Here is a 26178-nt window from a genome sequence, read left to right as displayed (position 1 = left end):
CACCTCCTGGTGATGTCTGAAGATCTCTCAAAAGTTACAGGTGATCTCCAAATCACAGAGATCCTTTCCCCTGAGGAGAATTGCTGCTTCACATGGTGGGCTATATGACAGCAGAGATGACTGCTCAGGCAAAGTACTGCACGCAGAAAAATGAAACTATCTTCTTATTTAACAAGCGTTTTGTTTTGTGAGCGATGCCATGCACACTGTAAACATGTGACTTCTGGGGGTGTGGCAGGGAGGCGGGGCCAGGTGTCATCACTTCCGGGGTTACTGGAAACCTGAAGATTATTTCAGGGATTACTCCACAGTCTAAAAGTTGAGAAAGGCTGTGCTAGATTTAATTCTGGTAGGACCTCGGAGACCAGCAAGATTTTGAGGGTCTGACCTATCAATTGGGGGTGGGGGGAGAACCCAGGAAGGTCACAGTGCAGGTGTATGCGGTGCACCCACTGTGCTTCTGAGCACAACAGGCGTTGCATATAGTGTCGGTCTATAAAAAAATTTATTGCGTGGTTGGCATCGGTTGCCTTCTGACAGCCCAAGCGGGCGCGGTGGAGAACCGACTCATGACTGACTTCCAGATGGGCGACAACGGAAAACAAGACATCAAGGCTGATGGCTGATTGTTGTTTAGAGTTTGGGGATGAAAGAGCTTTTTTCGTCTAACGGCTCCCCTGCTGCCGGATGAGTGTTCTGGTTTATTTATGCGGAGGATCCAGGATGAGCGCGTTTGTAATCAGGAGGTTATGAATTAGGGGAGGGAGGGAGGGAGAGAGAGAAGGGTTCCAGGTGTTGCTCACAGGCTGGGCAGGAGAAAAGCACTCTGGAGCAGGGCTGTCTGAACGCAGGGCACTGGGGGCCATTGGCCGGGGCCCCACAAGCATAGGGGCCCCATGCTTTGTGATATGTGAATGGGCCAGCTGCTTATACAAGATGTGAAAATTGTAGGATGTAGACCTTGCTTTTTAAGGTTTAAACAGTGGTTTTGTTGGAGGCACCGATAAATGTAAGTTTAATTTTACTGATAATTTATGGTTTTATTCCTGTGAGTGGTGGTGTTGGTAGGACCCTTTTCCCAGGGGCATTTATAATGCTCTCAAGACAGCCCTGTTTGCGTCAGACCCGCCTCACGCTCTCCCCATCTCAGACCCCCCCCCAAAGGGGCGAATTGTTCCTTTACACAGCGGGAGACATCATAAGCCCCTGAAAAAGCATTTCATGCCCCAAAACGATAGGTTTAAGCATGCTGAAACTTCAGCAGAACAACCAAAGATGGATCTTTGGGGAAAAGAGCTAAGCGAGAGCTCAGACTGGGGGCTTCAGACATCCAGGATCTGAAAAGGAACCCCAGACGGTCACATTTTTGAAAGGTTTATTTCAGGCTTGCACTTACCAGATCCCCCGCCCCACCCCTGGCCAGAAACTGAGGGTGGGGGGAGGGTGAGTTGCCAGATCCAGGCTGAGAACCTCCTGCAGATTTAGGGATGGCGGCTGAGGGGGGCAGGGGCCTCAGTGGGGCACAAGGTCCACCTTCCAACACCTCCGCTCCCTCCAAGGGGAAACTCTACTCTGGAGATGGCAAGTCACCTCTGGATGTCTCTTGCCCTGACTTGGATGGCCCAGGCTAGCCAGATGTGGCCAGATTTCCAAAGCTAAGCAGGGTCGGCCCTGCTCAGTCCTGAATGGGAGACCCCCCAGGGAAGCCCAGAGTCACTACGCAGAGGCAGGCAGCGGCCAAACACCTCTGAGCATCTTTTGTCCTGGCCTGGCTGGCCCAGGCTAGCCTGATCTCGTCCCATCTCAGAAGCTAAGCAGGGTCGGCCCCGGTTAGGACCTGGCAAGGAAGAGGCAGGCAGTGGCCCACCAGACTCTTCATCTCTCGGCCTTGACCACCGAACAAAGTTGCCAGAAGTTGGGCTGTCTGAACGGCATAAAAAAGAGGCAGAAACAGCAGCAGGTTGATTGAGAAGCCGGCAGTCCCGAGCCCTTGGCCACGTAACCCTCTTTGGCGATGAGGGCCCATGCGCCCACCAGAGGCGATGTTTGGCTCCATCCCTGGACACATGAAAAGCATTAAGGGCTGTTTTTTTGCAAAGTGCACCAGTGTTTCACTCTCCTGGAATGAGGGAGCCGGGAGACGGTGATTGCTCTGGGCGCAGCCCCTGCGTGTGCGTTTGGCAGCCCTCCCCTCCCCGGAGGGATTGGAAAACGTTCGCTCCAAACTATGCTCTCGACGGCAAAAGCACAAGCGTATTATTTGTGTTTTTATTTTCGTCTTCTCCGTACCACAAAACATCTGTGCATGACATCACCATCGATCGGACTTCCAAAATACTTCTCTTTTTTTTTAGCGTCGAAATTTGGTGTGTGCGATAGTAACTTGGCAGGATCGAGCACCAAAATGAAAGCCTTCTGCAAGAGCTTTGGCCTTGAGAACCGCTGAATTGGAGACCAAAAGGCCGCTAGTCTACATCTCGTTTCAAGGACTGGCTAGCTAGATGCCCGCCTGTTGGGTTAAGGGGTAGTCAAACTGCGGCCCTCCAGATGTCCATGGACTACAATTCCCAGAAGCTCCTGCCAGCATTCGCGAATGCTGGCAGGGGCTTCTGGGAATTGTAGTCCATGGACATCTGGAGGGCCGCAGTTTGACTACCCCTGGGTTAAACGTTAAAAAATCTGATTTTCTTTGGAACATGGAAGCTGTATGCAGTATCCATGATTCTCCATGTTCCCCAGTCAAGGGGGAAATGCCGTCCCGACCAATTACAAAGATGGTCTGACTCCAATGGCAACAAGAGAAAGAAATTTTACTTACAAAAATAACAGCAATTCAGGACATATTCATATAGGCTTTTCCTTTTGCAGGGACAGCATCGTGTAGCGATTAGAGTCTCAGACTAGAGGAGGAAGGGTCATGGCTCAGCGCCAGCACCTCAGCTTGGCATGCAGACGTTCCCAGGTTCAGTCCCCAGCAGCTCCAGTTAAAAGGACCAGGCAGGAGGAGATGGGAAAGCCCTTTCTCTGCCTGAGACCCAGGAGAGCCACAATACTGGCCTTGATGGGCAGAGGGTCTCTGTTGAAGGCAGTTTCAGTGGAACAACTTCTGCCTGGCCTGCAGAAGACCCAAGACTCCAGAAAGTGACTGCTAGTCTCTCCGCCTAGACCAGGGGTGGGCAAACCGTGGCTCCCCAGATGTCCACGGACTACCATTAAGCATACAATTAATCATTAAGGAGGGTCACAGTCTAGGCCAAGGGTAGTCAAACTGCTGCAGCCCTCCAGATGTCCATGGACTACAATTCCCATGAGCCCCTGCCAGCATTTATCAGGTTATGGCTGTTAGGTGGAATGTTTGGTGGCCAGTCACAAGATCTTCTGCCTGCACGTGGAAACAGGGGATCTCCAGCCCCGTTCTGGAGGTTGGTAACCACACTCAGAATGCATTCTGCAAGGGGTTGGACTAGATGACCCTGGAGGTCCCTTCCAACTCTGTGATTCTATGACTCTTCCATGAGAGCAATGATCCAAGACGTGAAAGGGCACAGAGGAAGGGACTCCCCTTCCTTCCCAGGCAGGCTGCTCTTTTCTGGGCTGTGCAAGACTGCTTGAGGTTCGGTACATCTGGCTTCTCTGTAATTACCCGGGAGCGATGAAGCCAGGCGGCCGGCCTAATTGCAAGAGACTCTAAAACCAGGATGGGGAGAAAGGGAGAGCTTGCCATTTGGGGGCAATAAAGAAAAGTGCAGGGTCCAGAAGACGCTGGCGCTGCCCTCTCTGCCTGCCTTCCGTCTTCCATCTTTCTCGCTGGCACACAAGTATGTTTGGGGGCAAAGCGGACACATGGGAATTTGGACAAAGCCAGAGGGTTAGAGGCACACCTTGCAGATTCCAGCAGATTCCAACAACAACCCTGTGAGGTAGGTCAGGCCGAGCGTGCATCTGTGGCCCAAAGTGCCTCCTGCCCAGCAAACACCTCAGCCTGACCTTCCTCATAGGGTTGGTGTTGTTGTAATCTGCAAGGTATGTTGTGTACATGATTTGAGAACTTAAGAGGAATCTCCTACAGGGGGCATCAGAGGAGATGTTTAGTTAACAAACTCCTTCTTGGTCCTGATTGGCTCCAGTGGAGGTTTCCTGCTCCTTTGAGCATCCTTCTTGACTGATTCCCCCAGAACAGTAGTCAGTTAGAAAGGTAGGGCTACCTCTCTCCTCCTTTCTTTACAAAGTCATTTTTCTTCTTAATAAAACTATGTTATCCTTTAAGCAGCCTGGTGCTTTGCACCTTTTTGCATATTTAAACTCGGCCGATGGTTGTGAGGATGCAAGGGAGATGCAGAAAAAACTGAAAGCCACTTTACATCCTTCCTCGTTGCGGTTCAATGAAATAAACACAAATGACGGACATGAGGTAGGGGGCGTGGCTCTGTGCTTGGCAGGCAGAAATCCCCATGTTCGATCCCCAACATCTCCATTTTCAAAGGACCAGGCAGGAGGTGAGGGGAAAGACCTCAGCCTGAGAACCTGGAGAGCAGCTGCCGGTCTGAGCAGACAATACTTGATTAACTGAAGGTCTGACTCAGTAGGCAGCAACTCTGTGTGTTCTTGGTTGCCAACTGGGTAACCTTGGGCTAGCCATAGCCCTGCTGGAGCTGTTCTCACAGAGCAGTAATACCAGAGCTCTCTCAGCCCCACCTCCTTCACAAGGTGTCTGTTGTGGGAAGAGGAAGGGAGGGTGATTGTGAGCTGCTTTGAGCCTCCTTCAGGTAGTGAAACTGGGGTATAAAAACCAACTCTTCTGAGTATGTCTTTTGTAAGTAAAAATTCTTTCTCTTGTTACAATGGAATCAGATCATCTTTGTAATTTGTTTGAACAGCAGTTCCCCCTTAGCCAGGAAACTTGGAGGATCAGGAATGCTACATAAAACTTGTGCTTCCAAGACAAATTATTTTTTTTTTTTTGCATTTAACTCAATAACCAGAACCTCCAAGTAGCAGAAATTTCAGGATGTTCTGCAATGCTGCATTCTGTCACTAGGTGTCAGGGTTTGACTTTTTGAACCCCTAATGCCATATTCTGTGACACTGCATTCCGGCAATTCCCACACACTCCTCTTGTGTGTCTCAACCCACAGGGAATGCACATTTTAAACCAGGAACTCACAGAAGGCCTTGTTCTTGCCGAAGGAATTGTGGGCAGATTCTCTGAAGCCAGAGAGAAGCCAGTGTCTCTTGCGGAGTGTCTGTAGCTTCCCACTGCTCAGAGGTTGCCAGCTCTGGATTGGGAAATACTTGGAAGAATTGGGGGGGTACAGAATGAGGAAGATGGGATTTGGGCAGGGGAGAGACTTCCACAGAGTTCTTCCTCCGAAGCAGCCATTTCGAAATCTCCAGCCACCTCCTGGAGGCTGGCAACCCTGCACTGCTCCCACGTGTCTCACGGACAGGCTGTAGGAATCGAACGGTGCTCTGGGCCTCCTAGTTCCATGCGTACGTCATTCCAAACATTTAATAGTTTGGATGGGACCACAAGCCACGTTCTTGTCCGTGTGGTCCACGCCAGAGAGCTGTGCCACACGCATCACTTGGAACGCTCACCGCTCTATCGGGGAGGCAATCAGATGGCCCGGCAACATCGCAAGAGAGGATCCAGTTGCCAGGACATTTGGCCCGGAGAGCTCTGTGCCCTTGGACATGCGCTGCAGCTGAGCGAAGCCAGATGTGGTTGTGTTATCAATTTGTTTCCTTAATTCCCCCCGGAAGAAGCGCTGCCATTTCTCTGACAATGTCAGGCTAACAACCCAACAGCGCAGAGATCCGTTTTGGCTTAGCAGGGAACTCCGAACACGGAGGAAACGACCTCCAAGCATTCTTTCTGTCCCTGCGGAAGTGAAATGCCCTGTAATAGCATGGATTTGGGATGTCGCTGAACCCCCGAGGACAAATATTTGGTGATGTGACAGGGAATGACGTTGGGTAACATTTGATAACTGGCTTGAATTGGATTGAGCTTTCAGTGGTTTATGTCACCGATTTATTTATCGATTCCCCATCTTTCCCCTCAATGGGGACCCCAAGCAGATTCCGTGGTTCTCCTCACCTGTTTTATGTTCACAACAACCCTGTGAGGTAGATCAAGATTAGTAGAAAAGAGCCAGAGTTCAGGAGCGCCTTAAGGACCTGCATAATTTGGGGCAAGGGGAACTGCTCACGTTCAGAGTGAGGCAGGCAGGCGTCTAAAATAGTTGATAAGTACAACAAAACATAATCAGAGTCCACCTTTAAGACCAACAAAGATTTATTCAAGGCGGGAGCTTTCGAGTGCAAGAAAGAGTTCATACACTCGAAAGCTCACACCTGGAATAAATCTTTGTTGGTCTTAAAGGTGCTCCTGATTATGTTTTGTTGTGCTGCTTCAGACCAACACGGCTACCCACTAGAATCTATAGTTGATAGATGTTTCTGATAGACACCCATCAATTCTGCTGCTACTTGTTATTTAAGTTTGAAAGCAGATAGTGCCGTTGAGTGGCCGGCTGCCGCTCCCTGAAACCCACTGATTTCAAGGTGCTCCTTTGGTCCCATTAAGAAAGAAGCTAGATTCCGTTTGCAGCCTTAGGGCCCTCCCCTCCCCCCCCCCCAGTGGGTCCCCAGCAGTCAGGAAGAAAGCACAGCATCCTCTTCTCCTTCTCCTTCTTCTTTCTTCTCCTTCTCCTTCTCCTTCTTCTTTCTTCTCCTTCTCCTTCTCCTCCTTCTTGCCTGTCATCAGTACATGCTTCTGTAGCAGATGGGGAAGACGAGGGTCCCTGGAGAGCTCCAGCAAGGCCTACCTGCGCAGGTAAGCCTTGTTGAGCTTACCTGTTCCTTTCCCGGGCTTTCTCCTGGCACCGAGTATAATGCCAGATTCTTCCAGATCCAAACGGTCCGGGAAATGGGCCGCCCCGTCCCCCCCCCCCCCCGGGAGCTGGCAGCACACGTGAATGGCTGTATTTATCCACGGAGGCACGGGAAGGAGAGAAAAGCCATTAGGACTGGCGGTGACAGCGTGCATTTATTACCTCGCCATTAAGAAAAGCAAATGTCCTCCTTTGATTAATAACCAGCGCAAGGGCTTTTGACGGAGATTTTTTCCTCTCTCTCCCCCTTTTTAAGAAAAATCCTACAAAGGCCTCACGGAAGGGTTGTGGAGTGAGGGAAGATTTACGGGAAGACCAGGTATAAATTTCACCGGGGTTTCTGGTCAGCAGTCCTTTCCCTCCAGTTCCAAGAAGACCCTGAACCGGTTCTTATAGATGGAGCCAACTGCAGAAACAAGAGAGGAGACCCACTGGCTGTAACCAAAGGGCCATGAGGCTGCCTTCTGCTGAATTGGGCCCTTGGCCCACCAAGGTCAGACTGGCAGCTGCACTCCAGGTCTCAGGCAGAGTCTTTCCCATCCCTTATCCTGCTCCTTTGAACTGCAGATGCCAGGAATGGAACCTGGGACCTTCTGCATGCCAAGCAGAGGCTCCTACCAAGAAGGAGTCTTCCACCTACCAAGAGGGAGTCTTCCTGTTTAAAGTAGTAGCCCTCCAGTCCTGCCTCCCGTCTCACCCAGGGGCCCCTCCCTGCACCACTAGGACAGAGGCTGAGGCCTTTCCCTTATGTTGCCTCCTGGCATGGGAATACAGAGGTTGATTGCCTCTGAACATGGAGGTTCCCCTTCGTCACCAAAGTGAATAGCCACAGGTAGATCTTTCTTCCATGAATCAGTTTAGTGCTGTACAGAATAATTCACAAAATTACTTGGACAAATTATGAGTCGCAGTAGCTGATGCTTCTGTGTATCGTTTGCAGTAAATTAGATCCTACCGTGTAATTTTGCATCGCTTAATGGGCCATGTCAACACAGAGGGGGTTGCTTCAGCTCTGTGTTTGTTTTCTTTTTAGACTTCTGGTTGATTGTACAACCCAAGTCCTTTTTTCTTTATTTCCCAAACGTCCAGTCCTGTCGATGACATTGACCCATTGCGTTTAACCCACCTGGAGCCTCAGTCAGAAGGGCAAACAATAAGGACGTGTCTACATAAATGAATCACATGGTGCAACAATCCCACAGTGGGATCCTGGTGTCAGCACACCCTGCATGGCAATATAAAGCAGAGGCCCTGATCTTTTATCCAAGTAACTTTGTGAATTGCTCAGGTCAGTTTGCAGTGGGCGGCCGTGTTGGTCTGAAGCAGCGGAACCAAGTCTGCATCCAGGGGCACCTTGAAGGCCAAACAAGAGTTTCATTCTGGACATCAGCTGTTGTGTGCCTGCACACTTCTCCAGGTGCAATGCAAGGGAGGTGGCCGGACCAGACGTCTAGGCAGAGGGTGGGCAGTAAATGAGGATTAACGCTGGTTCAGGTGAACGGCCATGTTGGTCTGAAGCCAGAACAGACCCAAGCCTGAGTCCAGGGGCAACTTTAAGACCAAGCGTGTTTAGTTCTGGGTATAAGCGTTCCTTCACATGCACCCAAAAGCTGATGCCCAGAACTAAACTTAGTTAGTACAATGCTACTCTCCTGCGTGCATGGAAAAGCCCTCTTAAATAACTCCCTTCCGCCTCATTGGTGGAAAGCCAGCAGAGAGCGAGCTTTCCTCGCCCACCCCCCCAGGCAGGCCGCTCCATAAGGTGGGGGCCACGAGTCAGGCGTGGATGTGTCCCCATGATCCTGGCATTCTCCCCCTCCTTCCCAGGGCCTGCGGAAGCATTCCTCTTCAGCCCAAAATCAATGTCTGTCTCCAAGGAACATACAAATCATATCTAAATCATGGGGCAAGGCAAGAAGGACAGGAATGGTAAGTGAGTGAGGCCGTAACCAGTCCTCCTCAGTAGGGGGCAGTGACGCATTTGCAGCATGGGTTGCCAACTCCAGTTCTGGAAATTAGAATCATAGAGTTGGAAGGGGCCAACTCTATGATTCGTTTGCTCCTCACATAACTGAAAAATATTTTCTTGTTACAGTGGGCTTCCCTGGCCAATCTTGGCTCACTCTCAGCTTTGGCCTTTCTGATGAAAGAAAATTCCTCCAGATTTGGAGGTGGAGCGGAGGGGAACGAATATTGGCCATTTGAGATATTCCATGCAAACCCCTCACTGTGCCACGGACTCAAGCACGGTTCCGTCGAGTGGGCGATCTTTCAGGCTGAGATATCTTTTCATTTTGCTTCTTCGGCTGAGTGGTCCTCTGGGCAAGGGGGTCAGAAATGAGATCCTCCCACACCCATCCCTCCGAAGAAAGGCCTTAGTGCCCCCGATCGTAGGAAGGGTATTTGCAGAGGTGAACGAGTAAATGAGCTCGGAACCCACCCAGCAAGCTGTGCAAGTTAGAGAAAAATATTTTTTTTATATCTCCTGCAAAAATAAAGGGGGGTGGGAAGGAAATGTAAAAGCTGAAATGCGATAATGGGAAATGGAAGGCAATGCGAGTTTTCTGTTGGGGCAGGAAGCGGAGAATTGCTGTCAGCAAAGCAAATGCGGGGACGGTCCCCTGACGCCTTGCTCCAGCCCAGCGGGTGGCAAGATTGAATTGGGAGAGTATTCCCCGGCTGCAGCGACTTACTTTGGCCTTGTTTTAAAATAAATAATGCCCATCGATCTTTATTTTTACAGCCTGGCCTTCCTGAACACTCAGGTCGGGTAACAACATGAAACGAACAGTCAGGCACAAGTTGAAATCATATATAAACATACCCAGTAAAACAGTTTATATTTCAGTAGCCCCCCAACCAGGTTGTGTGGGAAAGGGGTCAGATTTTCCTTGACCATAGGCCTGGTGGAACAGCTCCGTCTTGGAGACCCTGCAGAACCGGTTATGGTCTCACGGGGCCCTGGTGTCTGTCGGCAGAGCGTTCCACAGGGCGGGGCCAAGGCCAAAAAGGCCCTGGTTGAAGCCAGCCTCACCTCCTCTGAGCTGGGGATCCTAAGTGGATTTTGGTCAGATGGTCTTCATGCCCTTTGAGGGAGGGAGCAGTAGAAAAGGCGGCCACCAAAATCTTCCTAGTTGGTACTCCGTGGCACCTCTTTAGTGGCCCAAAACAAGTTGGCGGGACTGTTTGGTGTAGACCGGGTTGGATCTCCAGAGCCCCCGTGGAGGCAGGGATTCCCCACTGCCAGGTCCTGCCCCCCACTGCCGGCCAGCAGGGGGACTTACCAAGAGATATCGGAAGTCCCACGGTACGCTGCCGGCAATGTGGCCACGGCTCTTCCGGTGCGCGCTGAAAGTGACGTCCTCACGCCAGCAACGTCTGGGAGATGCACTGATCTTTGGGCAAAATCTCTGGGGCAGAAGTCATGTTTACCATAGAGTTTTTGCCCAAATGCCAGAGTGTCCGCATCTCCAGGGCTCTCTCTGTTTGAAAACTTCGTGGAGGAAGACTCGGGTCTCTCAGCTTCTCGGAGGCCAGAGGCTTCTGCCGTGCACCTGAAGCAGGCCGGCGGGAAGGCCAGTGACAGCTGTCCCGTCCAAGCCCTTTTGGGCAAAATACTTGTTTGGTGAGCAAATTCCAAAGCGTCCGTCTCTCCCCCAGCTCCGCCGGCCGTGGCTGTGTGACCCCGTTGCTATAATCGGCAGGTGCCTGCTGTCTGGCATACCAGAGAGGAAGCAAGCGGCTGGAGGGAGACAATGGAGCCCGGCCTGGGCTGTGCAAGCACTGCAGGGTAGAAAGGCCTTCAGCCCCGCGGAGCCCGGCAGGAGAGTGAGAGAATGTTCACCTCGAGGTCACTGGTTCAATTCCAGCTTGGGGGCTGGGGGGGGGGAGGGAGTGACCGAACGCCATTGTTATCTAACAGCTGTTCGGCCTGCGTTCAGTTCCTTTTCTGGCTTCGCAGTTCCCTGAGCTTCAAAGGGGAGAATTGCCGGAGCCGTCTGGGGTCCCCGCTGGGGAGAAAGGCAAAGCGTTAACGACAGCTAGGCCGTGCATCGTCCGAGGAAGTGTGCCTGCACATGAAAGCTCGCGCCTTGAATAAATTTTGCTCTTAACGGTGCCCCTGGACTCAAGTGTTGTTCTGCTGCTTCAGACCCACATGGCCATCCTCTTGACTCAGTTAGACAGTTAGGGCGACCTCTCCCCTCTCTTCCTTTCGTAGACTTTTGCTTCCAGTAACAAAATGGACCCAATTTCAAGGATGTGGAAGCCAAGAGGAACTGGAAGACCAATAATGTCTGCATTCGCAGAAGACGGCTAAAGATCCCAAGGCTCAGGCTGCGGGTGTGAAGTCCTCCGGCCCCTATAATACTTCCGAGGGAAATATCGGGGTGCCTTTTCACCAGAGCCGTTGACAGGCTCTCTCCTGCAGTGGCTGAATGCCTTGTTCTACCCCAATCCTTTTCCTAGAATTGTTTCCCCCCCGCCTGATCCTTGGAACGAGGTGGAGGAAGAGAAGACTGCTCAAACCCGCCGTCCTTTCCCCTAGTCAACAGCGCTTGTTTTCTTTTGAACGGCTCCGGTGTCTCGGCCCCCTTTCCAACGGCGAGACAATCATCGGCCTGATCGGGAAGCGTCTCCAGATGTTTGGAAGGAACGGCGGAGTTATGGTTGAGAAGGGAGCTTAACACCTCCGCGGAGGGAGAAAAAGCACTCTCGTATGACCCAACCATGCCGGGAAAAGGCAGACGGAGGAGACGAATCGTTTTCGGACAAGGAGAGAGGTTCCCTGGGTGAAACTCGATCTCGCTTCCATTGTTAGAGGTCAGTGGGGACCGAATGCCTGCACGCTGCATCTGCGGAAGGAGGTACGGTGCCTCCTTAAACGATTCCAGATTGGGCGCGGATTTCCTTTGATAACCAGGGACAGATTAGCCAGGCAGAGGCGTGTCTGGACACCTGCCCAGAGCGGCGCGTTTGGGAATCTTCCTGGCTCAGCCCCTCCCTCGGCCCCTCCTTTTACGATTGGCCGTTGTTGCCCTGGACATTCCGGCCCTCGAGGAAAACCTCTTTGGAGCGTATTTTTAGCAGCCTCCCCCTCCTCCGCACCGTCTCTTCGGCTTCCCTCCCAGGATTACGGTTTTGATCAGCCTTTCCTCTGGGATGGGTCCCTCCAGAGACCAGGTGCCGGCAAGCAAGAGGGAAGGCCGGGGCAGACAAAAACGAAATTTCTGGCTCCTCGGAGGCCCAAGATCCCAGTCGCAAGAGGGTTAAAGGTCTCTGCAAGGGACGGGGCGGGCGTCTGTCCATTTTTCTCTTCTCCAGCAGTTCCTTCGGCCTCTTGAAACATCAGGCTGAGATTGTTTGACCTGCTGCGGACGGAGCCTGAGGTTGGAGCAGGATCTCAGCTTACGATGTAAATTGAGCCGTGCGCGGCTAGATCCCCTCTGCCGGATCCAGTCGGATTAAACCAAAACTGACCAAGAGTGCGGACTGGCGGGGAGATCCGTTGTTTGCTTGTGTAGAGAAGTCGGGGGGTTCAGGGGTGGGGGCTTCTTCGGTTCGATTTGGCTCTTTTTGTGCCCTGCTCAGATCACATCCAGTGTCTGTGTCCAGCCCGGAACCCACGGATTTAACATGGGCCTAGGGATGGAGGGGTCTGGGGACGAGAGGTACCCCCGGAAGGACACCACGCCATCAAGTCTGCCCTCCAGAGCTGCCCTTTCTTCCAGGGGAGCTGCTCTGTGTCGCCTGGAGGTCAGATGTGATTAAGAGGGGTCCCCAGGCCTTGTCCAGATGCTGACCATCCCAGATCAGCACCTTTTTCGAGCGCATCTCCTCTTTTGGTCATTCCGAAGAGCCATAAATCCACAAAAGGGCATAAATATAATCTGTTTCCTCGTAATTCTAATAGCTGAGAAGAAAGACTCCAGGGACGGGGTTTTACGAGGCCCATAAAACCTCGGAACATCTGCCGTAACGAAAGGAAAGGCTCGAGAAAGTGCCTTATGGGTGCCAGTGGAATTCTACACAGAGGACCCGTTTCCAAGAACCACCAGCCCTCAAGGTGGATGACCTGGCAGCTGCAACTGGGCAGAAATGGGGCCGAGGGGCCACGGGAAATGGGAAAGGACTCCTCTCCAGGGGCCGGCCAGCTGACTGTGCTTATGGCTGCCTTCTGGCAACTCACACAGGCGAGGCTGGAATGAACCTCCAGCCAGAACCTCCTACCCAATAAAGAGTGCCGACAAGTCATGACAGTGTGGGAGCATCCATCGTGGATCAGGCCAGTGGCCCCTCCGGTCCAACACTCTGAGTCACACGGAGGCCCAAACCCAGAGGCCTCAGGAGGTTCCCCAGCAGGGCCAGAACTCCAGAAGCCCTCCCACTGTGGCCCCCCCAGCACCTGGGAGACAGAGCACCCCTGCCCACCCTCCAAAGCAGCCACTTTCTTCAGGGGACCTGATCTCTGCAGTCTGGAATTCGTTGTCATTCCAGAGATCTCCAGGCCCCACCTGGAGGCTGGCAAGCCTATGTGTATGTCAACGCACGTGCAGAAGTTGCAAAAATGTGTTGCTTCCCTTGAACATGATCAATTTGGCTGGAGAAAATAGTATCAAGACAATTGTGAGAAGGGGGGAGCGGGAATGAAACAGATTTTTTTAAATTTGAAATGGGGTGGGGGGTTGACACATTTGACATCATCCCTGACCTATCTTCGATCCATTCTAGCCCCCGAGAATCTTGAGACAGTTTTTAATCGCGGACACCTTTGCAACCAGGACCCAGCCCTGCTGGCGGGGGCACATGGGAATCGTAGTCCATGGACTTCTGGAGAGCCACCGTTTGGCCACCCCTGCCCTTTAGGTATCCCCTTGAGCTTCTCCGAAAAAGGGACTGTCTTGGCCCCATTCAAAGATGAGTGAGGCGGAGGCTTCTGCTCCAGCGTAGCCAAGGAAGCCGTTCTGTTGATTTATGACTGTTTGACGTTTATGAGACTGCTTGACATTGCTGTCCTCCAAAGCTTTTAGCAAAGCAGGAAGGCGGAAGGATGGGCATGGAGGCTTCCAAGTGGCGCCCTCGGACCATGGTGCCCGTATGCACCCCCTTAACAGCAGCGCATTCCTGTCCCAGCTCCACAAAAACCCCTGGGTCATCAAACAGCTCCACAAATAGACAAGATATTACTCTGGTTCATGTTCCCTGAATTTGGCAGAGTTTGAATATGCAAAGAGATGAAGCAGCAGGCCACTTAAAGAATACAGATTTTATTCAGAAGAGAAGCAACTTTGTGTACAAAGGAGAGAAAGAGACCTAACTGTCTAGCTAGCTGTTGTCTGCAGTTATTATGCCTGTTCAACTGCTGTTCTGGAGGCAAGCCGGGAGGAAGTGGGATCGAAGCAGCAGGACATTTCCGAACAGACAATCAGGACACTGGAGGGGAGTATTTCAAAAATTCCGGGAAGTTTCTATTCTTACTATGCTAAATACACATCTCCTCTGATGCCCCCTGCAGGATATTCTTTTTATGCTGGTGAAATATGCCTACTAAAGACCTTGCATATTCCCACACTTACGACAAGGAGCATTCCTCACCCAAGGAGAGATCTTGTAGGGACCCACAGATCTTTCTGGATTTCTCCCTTAATATGGGAGCGTCGGGTTTGTTTGATTGTTCAAAATATTTGTGAGCCAACTTTCTATCTGGCGGAACTTGACGGGCATATAAATAGAATGAGGATTTTGGGGGTTGGGGGACAGATGTGAAATAAAAACAATATCAATAGAGCAACAATGATAAAAACACATGCAAGCCTACAATTAGAAACCAAGAGCTGGAAGGCACCTCCAGGGTCATCTAGTCCAACCCCCTGCACAATGCAGGAAATTCACAACTACCTCCTCCACAACTCTGCCAGTGACCAGAGGAAGCCAAAATAATCTCCAGGGTCCCTGATCCAATCTGGCCTGGAAGAAAACTCCTTCCTGGCCGTAAAATGGCGATCGGCATTACCCAAGGCCTGTAAGAAAGGGTCAGGAGAGACAAGCAGTGGCTTATCCCTTCTCCCTCTCACAATCTGCCTACAGTTTAAAATATCCAGTCAATGAAACTGAATTAGTCAAAGGCAGTCTTAAAGAAAACTGTTTTCAGCTGCCTTCTGAGGAGGGACAATGCGGGGGCCAGGCACACCTCCCTGAGGAGGTTCTTTCCTAACTCTGGGGCTGCCACCAAAAAGGCACCGTCTCATGTGCCTACCAGGTAAGCTTGATCAGCTGGTGGGACAGTCAGAAGAGCCTGTCAAACTGCGGCCCTCCAGATGTCCATGGACTACAATTCCCATGAGCCCCTGCCAGGGAATTGTAATCCATGAACATCTGGAGGGCCGCAGTTTGACTACCCCTGGCTTTTCCTATCCCCAGGCTGAAAATAATTTCCCAATCTGCCCCCTGCCTTTCCGTGTGTTCCGGGACGCGCCTCTGACTCCGAAACACACGCAGAAGCGAGCAGATATATTTTTAGAAGACGACACGTGAAATATTCTCAACCAACCATCGGATGCCCGGCGTTGGTGTTCTGTGGCCTTCCTGCCAGGCACAAAACGGGTCTTCGGCCCTTGTGGTTGGCTATTTTTGTTTGTTTTTTTAAAAAATGAATAGATACTATTTTCATCATAAAGAATGCGGTCTGAAACACATTTCCTGTAAGGTTGGAGCTGGAAAGGTTTTAAGATAAATAAAGGCCCGTGTGCCAGCTGGCCGGACCGGGGCGAGGGAGCAGAGAAGTGAATGGCAGCGGAGGCTTCTTCAGTTGTCAGGCGGGTACGTGCCACGGAGGTAGCAGGAACTCAACGTTCCAGCGCTGGGGGAGAGCAGAGGCCTTCTCCCCCATGTAGGAAGTCGTCTTCCAGGTAGCCTCTGCCCATACAGCGGGCTTTCTCCACCAGGGTTTCTTGAAGATCCTGGGATGGTTTCCCAAATGAGTGGAAATATACTAGACTGTACTAGTTAATACACTGGACTTTAAAGCCCATTGCAGGGTTAAATACAACATGCGCTAGCGGGGGGGGGGGGGGAGTGAGCAAGCGGGAACTCCCAGTCTCCCCCCCCCCCCAGCCCTTCCGCCAGCACCCACTGCGGCCCTGCAAAGCTGAATTGGCCTGCTGTCCGGAAATGAAGTCCGGACAGTCCCCGCCCACCCAGGCCTTGCTCAATTATTTATAACAGCGAAACATGTTACATATATATATATTCTTCTTGGTGCTTGTGGGGGTGGGTAAAAGTGGGTGAGCTTCTGTAGTTCTGGCCTTGCTGAGAGGTCCTGATGACATCTGGATTTGGCCACTGTGTGATACCAGGTGTTGGACAGGAGGGGCCATTGGCCTGATCCAGCATGGCTTCTTTCAGGTTCTTATGACACATACCAAGCTCCATCCCTTCTAGGCCAAATGTGAACCAATCTTATGCCTGTGGAGACTTGAGTGTAATTCCAGGGCATTCTTCCAGAAACTGCAGTCTCATCGCATTTGGGGATCTCATCCCAGGGTAGGAGAACACCCACCCTAGCTGGTTTCGTTCCTCCATGGGAGAGCCGTTTCTGTCTCTGGAAAGAGCCATTTCTGAACTCGAGGCGGATCTCTCAAAGACTCTCTCCGCCTCGTGGGGGCCAGTTTTCGCTCCGACCCTCAGCAGGAATTTTTTAAAAATAAAATAAAACCTCTTCCACGTTTGCTTCTTTACTATTTCTTGACCCGTTGCCAGGGAGCGCCTACAAAAATGACCGTGTTATCCCTGAAAACGAATCCCATAAACCAGAGCGAATATGACCTCTCCTCGGAGAATTGGGGTTTACTTTCGCGGCTGGGAGATCAGCCAGCCAAATGGATCGCTCGAAGAAAACATTATCGTAATTATCCCATGTCCTCCTTTCGGTGGGCCGGGCAGGGGGAGCGGGGCAGTCGACCAAAGCTCTTTCCCAGGCCCCAGCCGGGTCCTCTGCCTCCTCACGCTCCGCGGGCGAGTCATGAATTTCTCCGTTTCCTTACAGCGTCGAACGCTAGATGTCTTTTTTGCAGGCCAAGACATTTTGATGGGAAAGCAGCCACAAATCTGAAGCTCAAGAGAAAACAGTGGTGGGATGCGGGGGGGAGGGCAGAGGGAGAACCCCGGGGGTCCCCACGTCATGTGCATGGCAAGCTATATTGAGGTGGTGAAACAAATGAGAAACATCTTGTAATTCTGTCCCTTCTCCAGAACCTCCGCAGCATCAGAGTAAGGCCCGCTCTAGATGCTACCCTTCCATGCCGTCCTCTGCTTTCACCCGGGTTTGGGTCTTTGAGGACGGAGAATGCCTGCGGTTGGATTGTTGAGTCTCATTGCTTCTTATGTTTTTGGCACAAATTCTGGGATCACTCAGTCAGACATTTGTCCCCGTTTGGGAATAGCTGTGCTCTTTGTCCGTGGGACCGGGACGGATGTCTGCGGACCTTGGTTGAACGCCACAAATGGAGGCCATCGAGCCGTCTGTATCTGTGGACTTGAACATGACAGTGGCGGCCCTTCCCTGGGAGTGGAGGGGCAAAGAGGACAAGCTTCCTTCGCCCTCCTCCGAAGGCTGAGTGCCGTGTGGAGCCAGCGTTGGGTAGTGGTCAAGAGGGGCAGGTGCTAGCCTGGACCACTGGGTTTGATGCCCCACGCCTCCTCCACATGCAGCCAGCTGGGTGACCTGGGGCTAGTCACAGATCTCTTAGCGGTGTTCTTGCAGAGCAGTTCTCTTAGAGCTCTGTCAGCCTACCTCACAGGATGTCTGTTGTGGGGAGAAGGAAGGAAGGAAGGAAGGAAGGAAGGAAGGAAGGAAGGAAGGAAGGAAGGAAGGAAGGAAGGAAGGAAGGAAGGAAGGAAGGAAGGAAGGAAGGAAGGAAGAGAGAAAGATGACAAATACAGATGTCGAAACCAGCAGTGAATGTGATGTCGAACACCGAATGGCATCCCCGGGTCCTGGGAAGGACGCACCCCAAGGATGTGTCTGCTGCCACCCTCCCAGTGCTCGTTGTGGGATTTAGTGGGGACGCTGTTGACGGAGGGCTGATGCCACATGGGATCAGAACACTTGGTGGCCGATAGGGAAGCCCTTTGGTATTTTTGTACCTGCAGGTATTTGGGAGGCTGCAGGGAAGAGACATGTGCTCAGAAGCCGCGAGGCTCAGCTGTTGTCTTGTGTTATATTTATCAGTGCGGCTCTTAGGAGAGATGCAGCGCCCGGAGAGCATTGCTTAATGGGATTCCTGGGAGAGCTGGGAGGAGTGAGCCTCTGGGCAGGCGGCCAGGGCATGGCGTACGTCTCCGCATTCGGGTGTCTGAGTGTGTGGCTGTCCATTCTGTTGCACGTGAGGAATGCTTCCAAAGCTCTTGTCCAGAAGCTCCCGTTGGCCCAGCCAGCGTCCCAACTCTTCCTCCCTTCCCCTTCTTCCTATATCCCTTCTCTCCCCAATAGCATTTTGCATGCTCGGGGGATCCCGTGACTGCATCCCGCAGGGGGTTGGATTAGATGACCTTGTAGGTCCCTTCCAACTCTATGATTCTATGATAGTAAGAATGACTAATACAACCGTAACAGCTGCTAGAAGATCAAGTTGTCCAGATCTGACTACCTATTATATTTAAATAAAGGGGGCTGGGGGGGGGATTTTCAATTGCCAAGATTGATTTTATTGTGTGGTTTTAAAGTTTTGTTACCCGCCACGAGCCGGTTACGGGAGTGGTAGGCAATATATTTAATTATAAATAAATTATAAAATAAATGACCAATTCCGGCCAAAAGGTTCTGTGTCTTACAATGGGCTAGAAAGACAAACCGAACGCTTTGAAAGGGGAGAACAAACAGGCAGGTGGTGATGGGAGAGACCGTCTCTTTGAGACCCTAGCGCAGGGGTAGGCAAACTGTGGACCTCTGGAAGTCCATGGACTACAATCCCCATGAGCCCCTGCCAGCATTCGCTGGCAGGGGCTCATGGGAACTGTAGTCCATGGACATCTGGAGGGCCGCAGTTTGACTCCCCCTGCCGCACAACATGAAGTCCAGTTCCTTGGCCATGGCCCTTTGTTGGTTGATTTGTTGACAACGTTCCCCTCCCCAAGTCTTCTTGGTCCTGACCTCTCTGGCCCCCTCTGCTTGCAGGACGATCCTGATGACGTTTTGACGAAGGAGGAGCAGATCTTCTTGCTGCTGAAAGCCAAGGCCCGGTGCGAGAGGCACGTGAAAGCCAAAGGAATCCGGATCCAAGGTGAGTGAGCGAGCGAGCCCCCTCCCGGCCCCGGGGGCGGCAGCAGAACCGACCCGCATGGATCGATGCAAAGCCCAGGGGCTCGCTTGTTGATCTAGCTGTGTTTCCTCCGCCGCAGCACAAACACACCCTCCAGGGGGGAAATCCCCCTCGAGTACAGCCGTGTAAGAAAAGCAAGGCATCCGTTAAAACATCTGGATCGGTTGATTAATCAGGCATTGCCAGCCGCAGAAATATGCAGCCTCCGTCACGGGCACGATTCAGTAGCATGGGAGGAAGAGTGGGGTCATCGGAGGAGGTGGGGAGTGGCAGGGTCAGAGTGGGAACTTCCTGGGGGTTGTCAGCTGTTCACCTCCTGGACCCCGACTGGCCATAGAGACCATCCTCCCCGGCAGACAAATTGATCTCTGGTGTGTTTTGAGCATGGTCCCCCTTCCCCACATGGACCCCAGGCGGAGTAGAATCACAGAATCCTGGAGCCCCACCTCCGTAGGCAGTCCATTCCACCGCTGAACGGTTGTTGTTGTTAGGTGCGAAGTCGTGTCCGACCCATCGCAACCCCATGGACAATGATCCTCCAGGCCTTCCTGTCCTCTATACCATTCCCCGGAGTCCATTTAAGTTTGCACCGGCTGCTTCAGTGAGTCCATCCAGCCGCCTCATTCTCTGTCATCCCCCTCTTCTTTTGCCCTCAGTCGCTCCCAGCATGAGGCTCTTCTCCAGAAAACCCAATGGACAGTTCCCAAAGGCAAAACTGCTGAACTACTCAGACTTTTAAAAAATGTCCTGGTGTTGAACCCAGATCGTTCTACAGGTCAGCCCATCACTGCGGATCCCATCCTCTGCTGCCAACGGGACCCTTTCCCTGCCGCCCTCTGAGTCACAGATTTTCAGATACAATAAAACCAGAGTCCAGGCAGGCACCTTTAAGACCAGCAAAGATCGATTCAAGGCGTGAGCTTTCGGGGGCAAGCACCCTTCCTCAGACTAAGAGCTGGCCATCGTGACAGTGGGAACATACTTAAGAGAGCCATCCTGTTCCCTCCCACAGAGAGGCAGCCCAAGCACCAAAATGGGAGGTTCGGGATTTCTGATGACTGGGCCCACAGCAAAGACTTGAGGCATGGTCGAAGTATCAACACGACACGTTAAGTGGTGCAGACCTTCCAGAAACAGGATCCTCCTGACAATTCGAGCAAGAGATTATGCTGCCTGTTTGTGAGATGTCTTCAGGGTGCTGTTTGCTAATTTCCTGCTAATTGACTCTGTCCTTCTATCAATTTGGTGCCAGTTTGGTGTAGTGGTTGGGAGTGCGGACTTCTAATCTGGCATGCCCGGTTCGATCGTGCACTGCCCCACATGCAGCCAGCTGGGTGACCTTGGCCTAGTCACAGCACTGATAAAACTGTTCTGACCGGGCAGTGATATCAGGGCTCTCTCAGCCTCACCCACCTCACAGGATGTCTGTTGTGGGGAGAGGAAGGGGAAGGCAATTGAAAGCCGCTTTGAGCCTCCTTCGGGTAGGGAAAAGCAGCATATAAGAACCAACTCTTCTTCGTCTTCAGTAATCTCAAGGCTCTCTTAGCCTCCCCTCCCTCACAGGGGGTCTGTTGTGGGGAGAGGAAAGGGAAGGCGAAGGGAAGCCGCTTTGAGACTCCTTCGGGTAGAGAAAAGCAGCATATAAGAACCAACTCTTCTTCTTCTTCTATGTGCACTCTGATGATCCCTACTTAGAATCCTAGAATCATAGAGTTGGAAGGGACCTCCTAGGTCCTCTAGTCCAACCCCCTGCTCCATGCAGGACACTCACAACTCACAGCACACGAAAGCTGAGGACGTTCGCATGCCCATGAAAGCACACAGAATAAAGCGGTGCCGGTCTTCAAGGTGCCACCAGGCCCAAACTTTGATCCTCCTTGCAGTGAGCTGTACGCAGCAGTAGAGAGCACAGTCCCCAATTGTTTCTCCCAGCAGGTTTGTAAGACGGTTTCGTGCAGCGCAACTCTATGGCCCGCGTGTTAAGCCCTTGTGAACCGTTCAGTTGTGCTGTTCTGGAAGATCAGCGCTCCTACTGGGAGATCCCCAGGCCCTACCTGGAGGTTGGCAGCCCTATGAATTCCCTAGGTCTTGACTCAGAGAGAGAGAAAGACTTGCAAACACACCTCCCTGCGAAGGGAAGTGGCTGCTTTGCTCTCCCCTTTTCTATTTCCAGCATCTTTTAATTGGCACCAGATGCACCGAGAGATGGAGAGAGAGAGAGAGAGAGAGAGAGGGAGTTTGTGTGCAAAAGGGACCCTTCTCCGCCCTGTGGGCAGCCAGCATCTGTTTTTCATAGAAACCCTGGAGGGGCTTTCACCCACCCCGCTGACGTCTCCCCCCATCTCTCTAGCCAGAGCTGTGGGGCTAACGACCTACATTTCCCTGTTGTGCAATCATCCCTTCTTTTTAAAATCTTTCCAAAATACCCCGTTCTCCTTAGTTCAGACCTCTTGCTTCTCTCTGGCATATCCCCACCTCCCGAAACCACATCCTCCGTGGCTGCAGATCGTGTCCGCCCACGGCCCAATTAACACTTCTCTGAGGCCTCCGGGTGGGGAAGTTTTCCCTTTTCTGCCCTCAGAGCCGGGATGAGAGAAGGGGGAAGGCAATGGCGCCATCACCTACCTTGCAGGGCTGTTGTGAGGCAGAAGGCAGGGTGAACCATATTCACTGCTCAGAGAATCCCGGAGGAAGGGTGGGATGGATGGATAGATAGAAACTGGAGCTGTGTTTGGCCTTTCCAAATGACACCGGGGACCCTTCTTTTATGCTACCAATAGCCTTGCCAACTCCAGGTTGGGAAATTACTGGTGGTTTGGGGGTGGAGCCTGTAGGTTGGCAGAGCTGAGGCTGAGGGGCAGCCCAGAGGGGTGTGATGACAGACTTCACGTCCAACGTAGCCGTTTTCTCCAAAGGAATTAATTTCTGTATTCTGTAGTTCGGGGAGATCTCCAGGCCCCACCTGGAGGCTGGCAAGCACAGACTCACATCCTTTCCTGAGCTGGGAAGTATGTTTCAGAGCCAGCATGGAGTTGTGGTTAAGAGCGGCAGCCTCTCCTTGGGAGAACCAGGTTTGAGTCCCCATTTCTCCCTCAGCCCCATGCAGCTAGCTGGGAGACCTTGGGCTAGTCACAGTTATTCCTGTAGAGCAGTTCTCTTGGAGCTCCCTCAGCCCCGCCTACCATGCAGGGTGCCCGTTGTGGGGAGAGGAAGGGAAAGGTGTTTGCAAGCCGGTTTCCAGCTGCCACCTGGAGGTTGGCAACCCTAGGCCAAACAGCCATTTAACTTTGGTGCTGTGTATTCGCTGAGCTCCAGAGCCTGGGCTGCCCTTAATGCTAATTAATGTCTTTCCAGCCGATCAGAAACGGCTCCTTTTCAATGCCAGGCTGGGCAATTAACACTTCCAAAGGGGCAATGAAAATCCTTGCAGAGCAATTCCCACAGGTGAGACGATTCCCGATTCCCGGATGCAGGTGCCCCCTCCCACCTGCATCCGGGAATCCTGCAGTGCCTCAAGAGCCAGTCATCCCGTTCAGCCTTCAGCAACCCAGTCCTGGAGGAGCCCTCGGAATTCTTTTCTGGGGATTTTCCTCTTCCTTTCACAACTCTGGTAGGAAATGATGGCTGCCAACCTCCAGGTAGGGCCTGGAGATCTCCCAGAATTGCAACTGCAGCGAATGATCAGTTCCCCTGGAGGACATGGCTTCTTGGTAGGCTGACCTCGATAGGCCGCTATGCCACGAGGTCCCTCCCCCCACCAAACCGTGCCCTACTTTGGCCCTGCCCCCAGCATCTCCCGGTAACCCTTCCATAATTCAGCAAGACAAGCGGGAGAGCCGAGGGCTTGCGTGGACCAAGCCGGTGCTGGCAGTGCGTTTCCAAAGCGTAGCTGCCATATTTCGTCTCTCTGCCTGTTTCCGATGGGCAGTCTTTGGCCCTGGTTTGCAGGGAGGGCGGGAGGGAGGGAGGGAAAGCCCAGGGAAAATTAAACAGCCGTCCCTGCAAGCCTGCGGTTTGCTTGCTTGCTTTTTAAATCTAGCTCCCAGATGAAAGGGACAGGAAACCCCCAAACGTTTTCTTTCGGGACGTAGGCAAACATGACGCTTCGAGGAGGAGAGCCGAGCCACGGCCGTCCCCCGAAACCAGCCCTGGAAAAGGATGAAGAGCAGCAGCAGCCGGCAGCGGCCTGGCTCCCCCCGTCCCCCTTTATGAATCAGGAGCCTGTGTGGACTGGTTTGAAGGCGAAGAGGGGACATTTTGCGGGGAAGGACGCGCGGGAGAAAATGTCACTGCAACCCGTTATTAGCAATGAACATCGGGCTGTCCCTCGGCTATTCTCGGTCTTCTGAGCTGGTCTTTATATGCCTTGGCCTCTCGCTCTTTCGGTAATAAATAAGCGTCTTATTTGCTGAGGCGAGGCAAAAGGCCCAGCCAAGCTACCCCGTAGGAAACGTGTCCGTGTGCCGTCCCCGTTCTCCGAGCAGAGAGCCAGCCGAGCGGGGATTTGAACCCGGGACTCAAACGCCCTCATCGGACCCCCCTTGACAGGCACGCCACACTCACGCAGACTCGGGGTTCAAGCGGGTTCTAGCAAGGAAGAAACTACTAAATGTAGGGGATTTGTCTCCCTCCTTTGCTAAGTTTGGGGCCAATTGCAAAGACGACACAGGCGCAGAACCCCATAAGGAGCAATCAAAGCTGCTCTGAAAATTAGAACAGGAAAATACTGGCTAACCCATTATGCCCTCTCCCCTGGAGAAAATGGCTGCTGGGCAGGTAAACCCTACAGTGGGGGGGGGGCAAACTGGGACTTCCTGGATGTGCATGGACTCAACTGAGGCCCCTCGCCTCCCCAAACCTCGCCCTCCCTGGGCTCCACCCACCCTGACTTCCTAAAGACAGGGCAGACGATAATCAATAAAAAATCTCCCGGTGTTTTCCAACTCAGAGCTGGGAAGCCTGTCCAGATAGACAAAGCCACTTCGCCTCAGGGCTGCTGTTTTACCAGCCAGGGAGGCTGAAGCCTCTGCAAAACCAAACATCGGTCCGACGTGGTGGGGAAGAACAGCTGTGCCCTCCTCAGGAATCCGGATCGTGCAGACACTGCCCTCCCTTCAGCCTCCAGAGTGGGAAGGGGAGGCGGGGGTGCCAAGCCAGCTCTGTACCCTGCGGAGAGCAGGGATGGCGGCCCAACGTTTACTGGAAGCTCCTTGTCCCGCGCGTTCGGCAAGCCGAATTGCAAGGTTGCTTCCCAAAAGAGTCCTGCGGCCCTTTCTCCTGCCTTGTTTCCAGTTGCAGGGTGGGAAAGAAATCTAAACAGCTCAGGGATGGACTCTTTCTTCAAGCAGGGACTCCTGTGAGCGGATGAACCTCTAACCAACCCAGCCCCTCCCCTCCCTTGCTGGAGACAAAGGCCAAAGTTTCAAGCTGAGTCTTGAAGGAGATAAGAACATCCAAAGATTCTCTGCAGCGGGGCAGACGGGCCTTCCCCGCAATGTGTGAAAGCCACCCAAGGCAGAATGGGCAAGGGGTTTGGTTGGGCGCAGTGCGGGGCTTGACACGATGCGGGCCGTTATGCTCCAAGTCCTCCGTGCCTGAATTCCCATCAACCCCCCCCCTTGGCTTTCTGGTCTTCTCTTCCAGATGGCTTTTGTGCGACGGAGTGGGACAACCTCATCTGCTGGCCCGAAAGCCTCCCGGGCAAGTTGGTGGCTATGCCCTGCCCAGAGTATATCTATGACTTCAACCACCAAGGTGAGTCTCTCGTTGTTGGGGCCCAAAGTCAGGGCAGTTCAGTCGCCTGACCTAGGGGGGATCGAGGGCAAGGGGTAGGACAAGCAAGAGGCTGGGGGGGGGGGGGAGGAGAAGTCCTGCAGGGAACGGTCCGAATCTGAGCTGGGTCCAAATCTGAGCCTCAGTCGCACCGCTCAGCCTGAGAAACTGAACCCGGTCAGTACATTCGTCACTTAGGGGGACGACCCCTGTGCTGCTCGGCCCGGTTCTTCCCGATAGCTTGTCCGGTAGAGCCTTAAAGACCACCGAGAGGTCTGCGGTTGAAGCTCTTAGGGGTCCGAGCTTGCCTTGTCAGACTCCGAGATTTGCCTCCCGAAAGCTTCTCTCGTGGAAATTTCATTGGTCTTTAAGCGGCAACAGGACTCGACTCTCACCCTTTTGCCACAAACGGTGCCCCCCCCCCCGAACAATCCAGCTAAGACGTGTTCCCTTAGCCTTGATCTGACCTGTCGCTTTCCTTGATCCATCCTCTTGGCCAGGGACAGTCAAACTGCGGCCCTCCAGATGTCCATGGACTACAATTCCCAGGAGCCCCTGCCAGCGAACCCCCCCCCAGTGGAAAGGGGTGTCACTCTGAGTGTCCTTAAAGAGGGGGAAGGGGGAGGAGAGAGGATACGGCCCTGATCTGGGGGGCGGGGGGCAGGCACCTTGTGGGACCTGTGCTATATGGATATGGCTCTTCTGCGGGGAGATGAGTTTTTAGTATCTTTACCGCCATCTCGTAGAGCTATAGATTTTGTGCTTTGGGGGATTGTTTTTAGGTTATGGTTGTACATTGTGTGTGGTTTTTATGGAATTGGATCTTGTTTGTGTTAAATGGCTGTGAACCGCCATGAGCCAGCTTGCTGGGACTTGCGGCCTACAAAACAAATAAATAATAAATACGCCAGCCATGAGCCCCGTGCTCCCTTGGGCGTGGCGACAGAAACCGGCAGGCCCTTAGCCAGGGGCAGCATGCCTTCCCGTGGTTCCCTGCAGCCTTTCCCGTGTCTGAAGGGCCCCTTGTCTCCTTGCCAGGTCATGCCTATCGGCGTTGTGACATGAACGGGAGCTGGGCGTTGGTGTCCAGCAGCAACCTCACCTGGGCCAACTACAGCGAGTGTGCCAAGTTCCTCAACACCAACCGGACGGAGAGGGTAAGGCGATTTCACGTGTGCATGGTAGGCAGGGTC

General features: G+C 52.7%; 1 protein-coding gene across 1 annotated transcript in view; it reads left to right on the top strand.

Annotated features, from left to right (window-relative positions):
* PTH1R (parathyroid hormone 1 receptor) overlaps nucleotides 1–26178 on the top strand; it is a 67633-nt gene that overhangs the window by 23156 nt on the left and 18299 nt on the right. The window contains exons 2-4 of the mRNA XM_077304677.1: nucleotides 19069–19174; nucleotides 24857–24967; nucleotides 26024–26142. Of these exons, the coding sequence (XP_077160792.1) occupies nucleotides 19069–19174; nucleotides 24857–24967; nucleotides 26024–26142 (336 nt within the window). The remainder of the gene's footprint in view (nucleotides 1–19068; nucleotides 19175–24856; nucleotides 24968–26023; nucleotides 26143–26178) is intronic.

This window comes from Paroedura picta, chromosome 11 (assembly GCF_049243985.1).
Source record: "Paroedura picta isolate Pp20150507F chromosome 11, Ppicta_v3.0, whole genome shotgun sequence".
NCBI lineage: Eukaryota > Metazoa > Chordata > Lepidosauria > Squamata > Gekkonidae > Paroedura > Paroedura picta.
The sequence above is the reverse complement of the archived record's forward strand: the minus strand, read 5'-3'. Positions and strand labels throughout refer to the sequence as shown.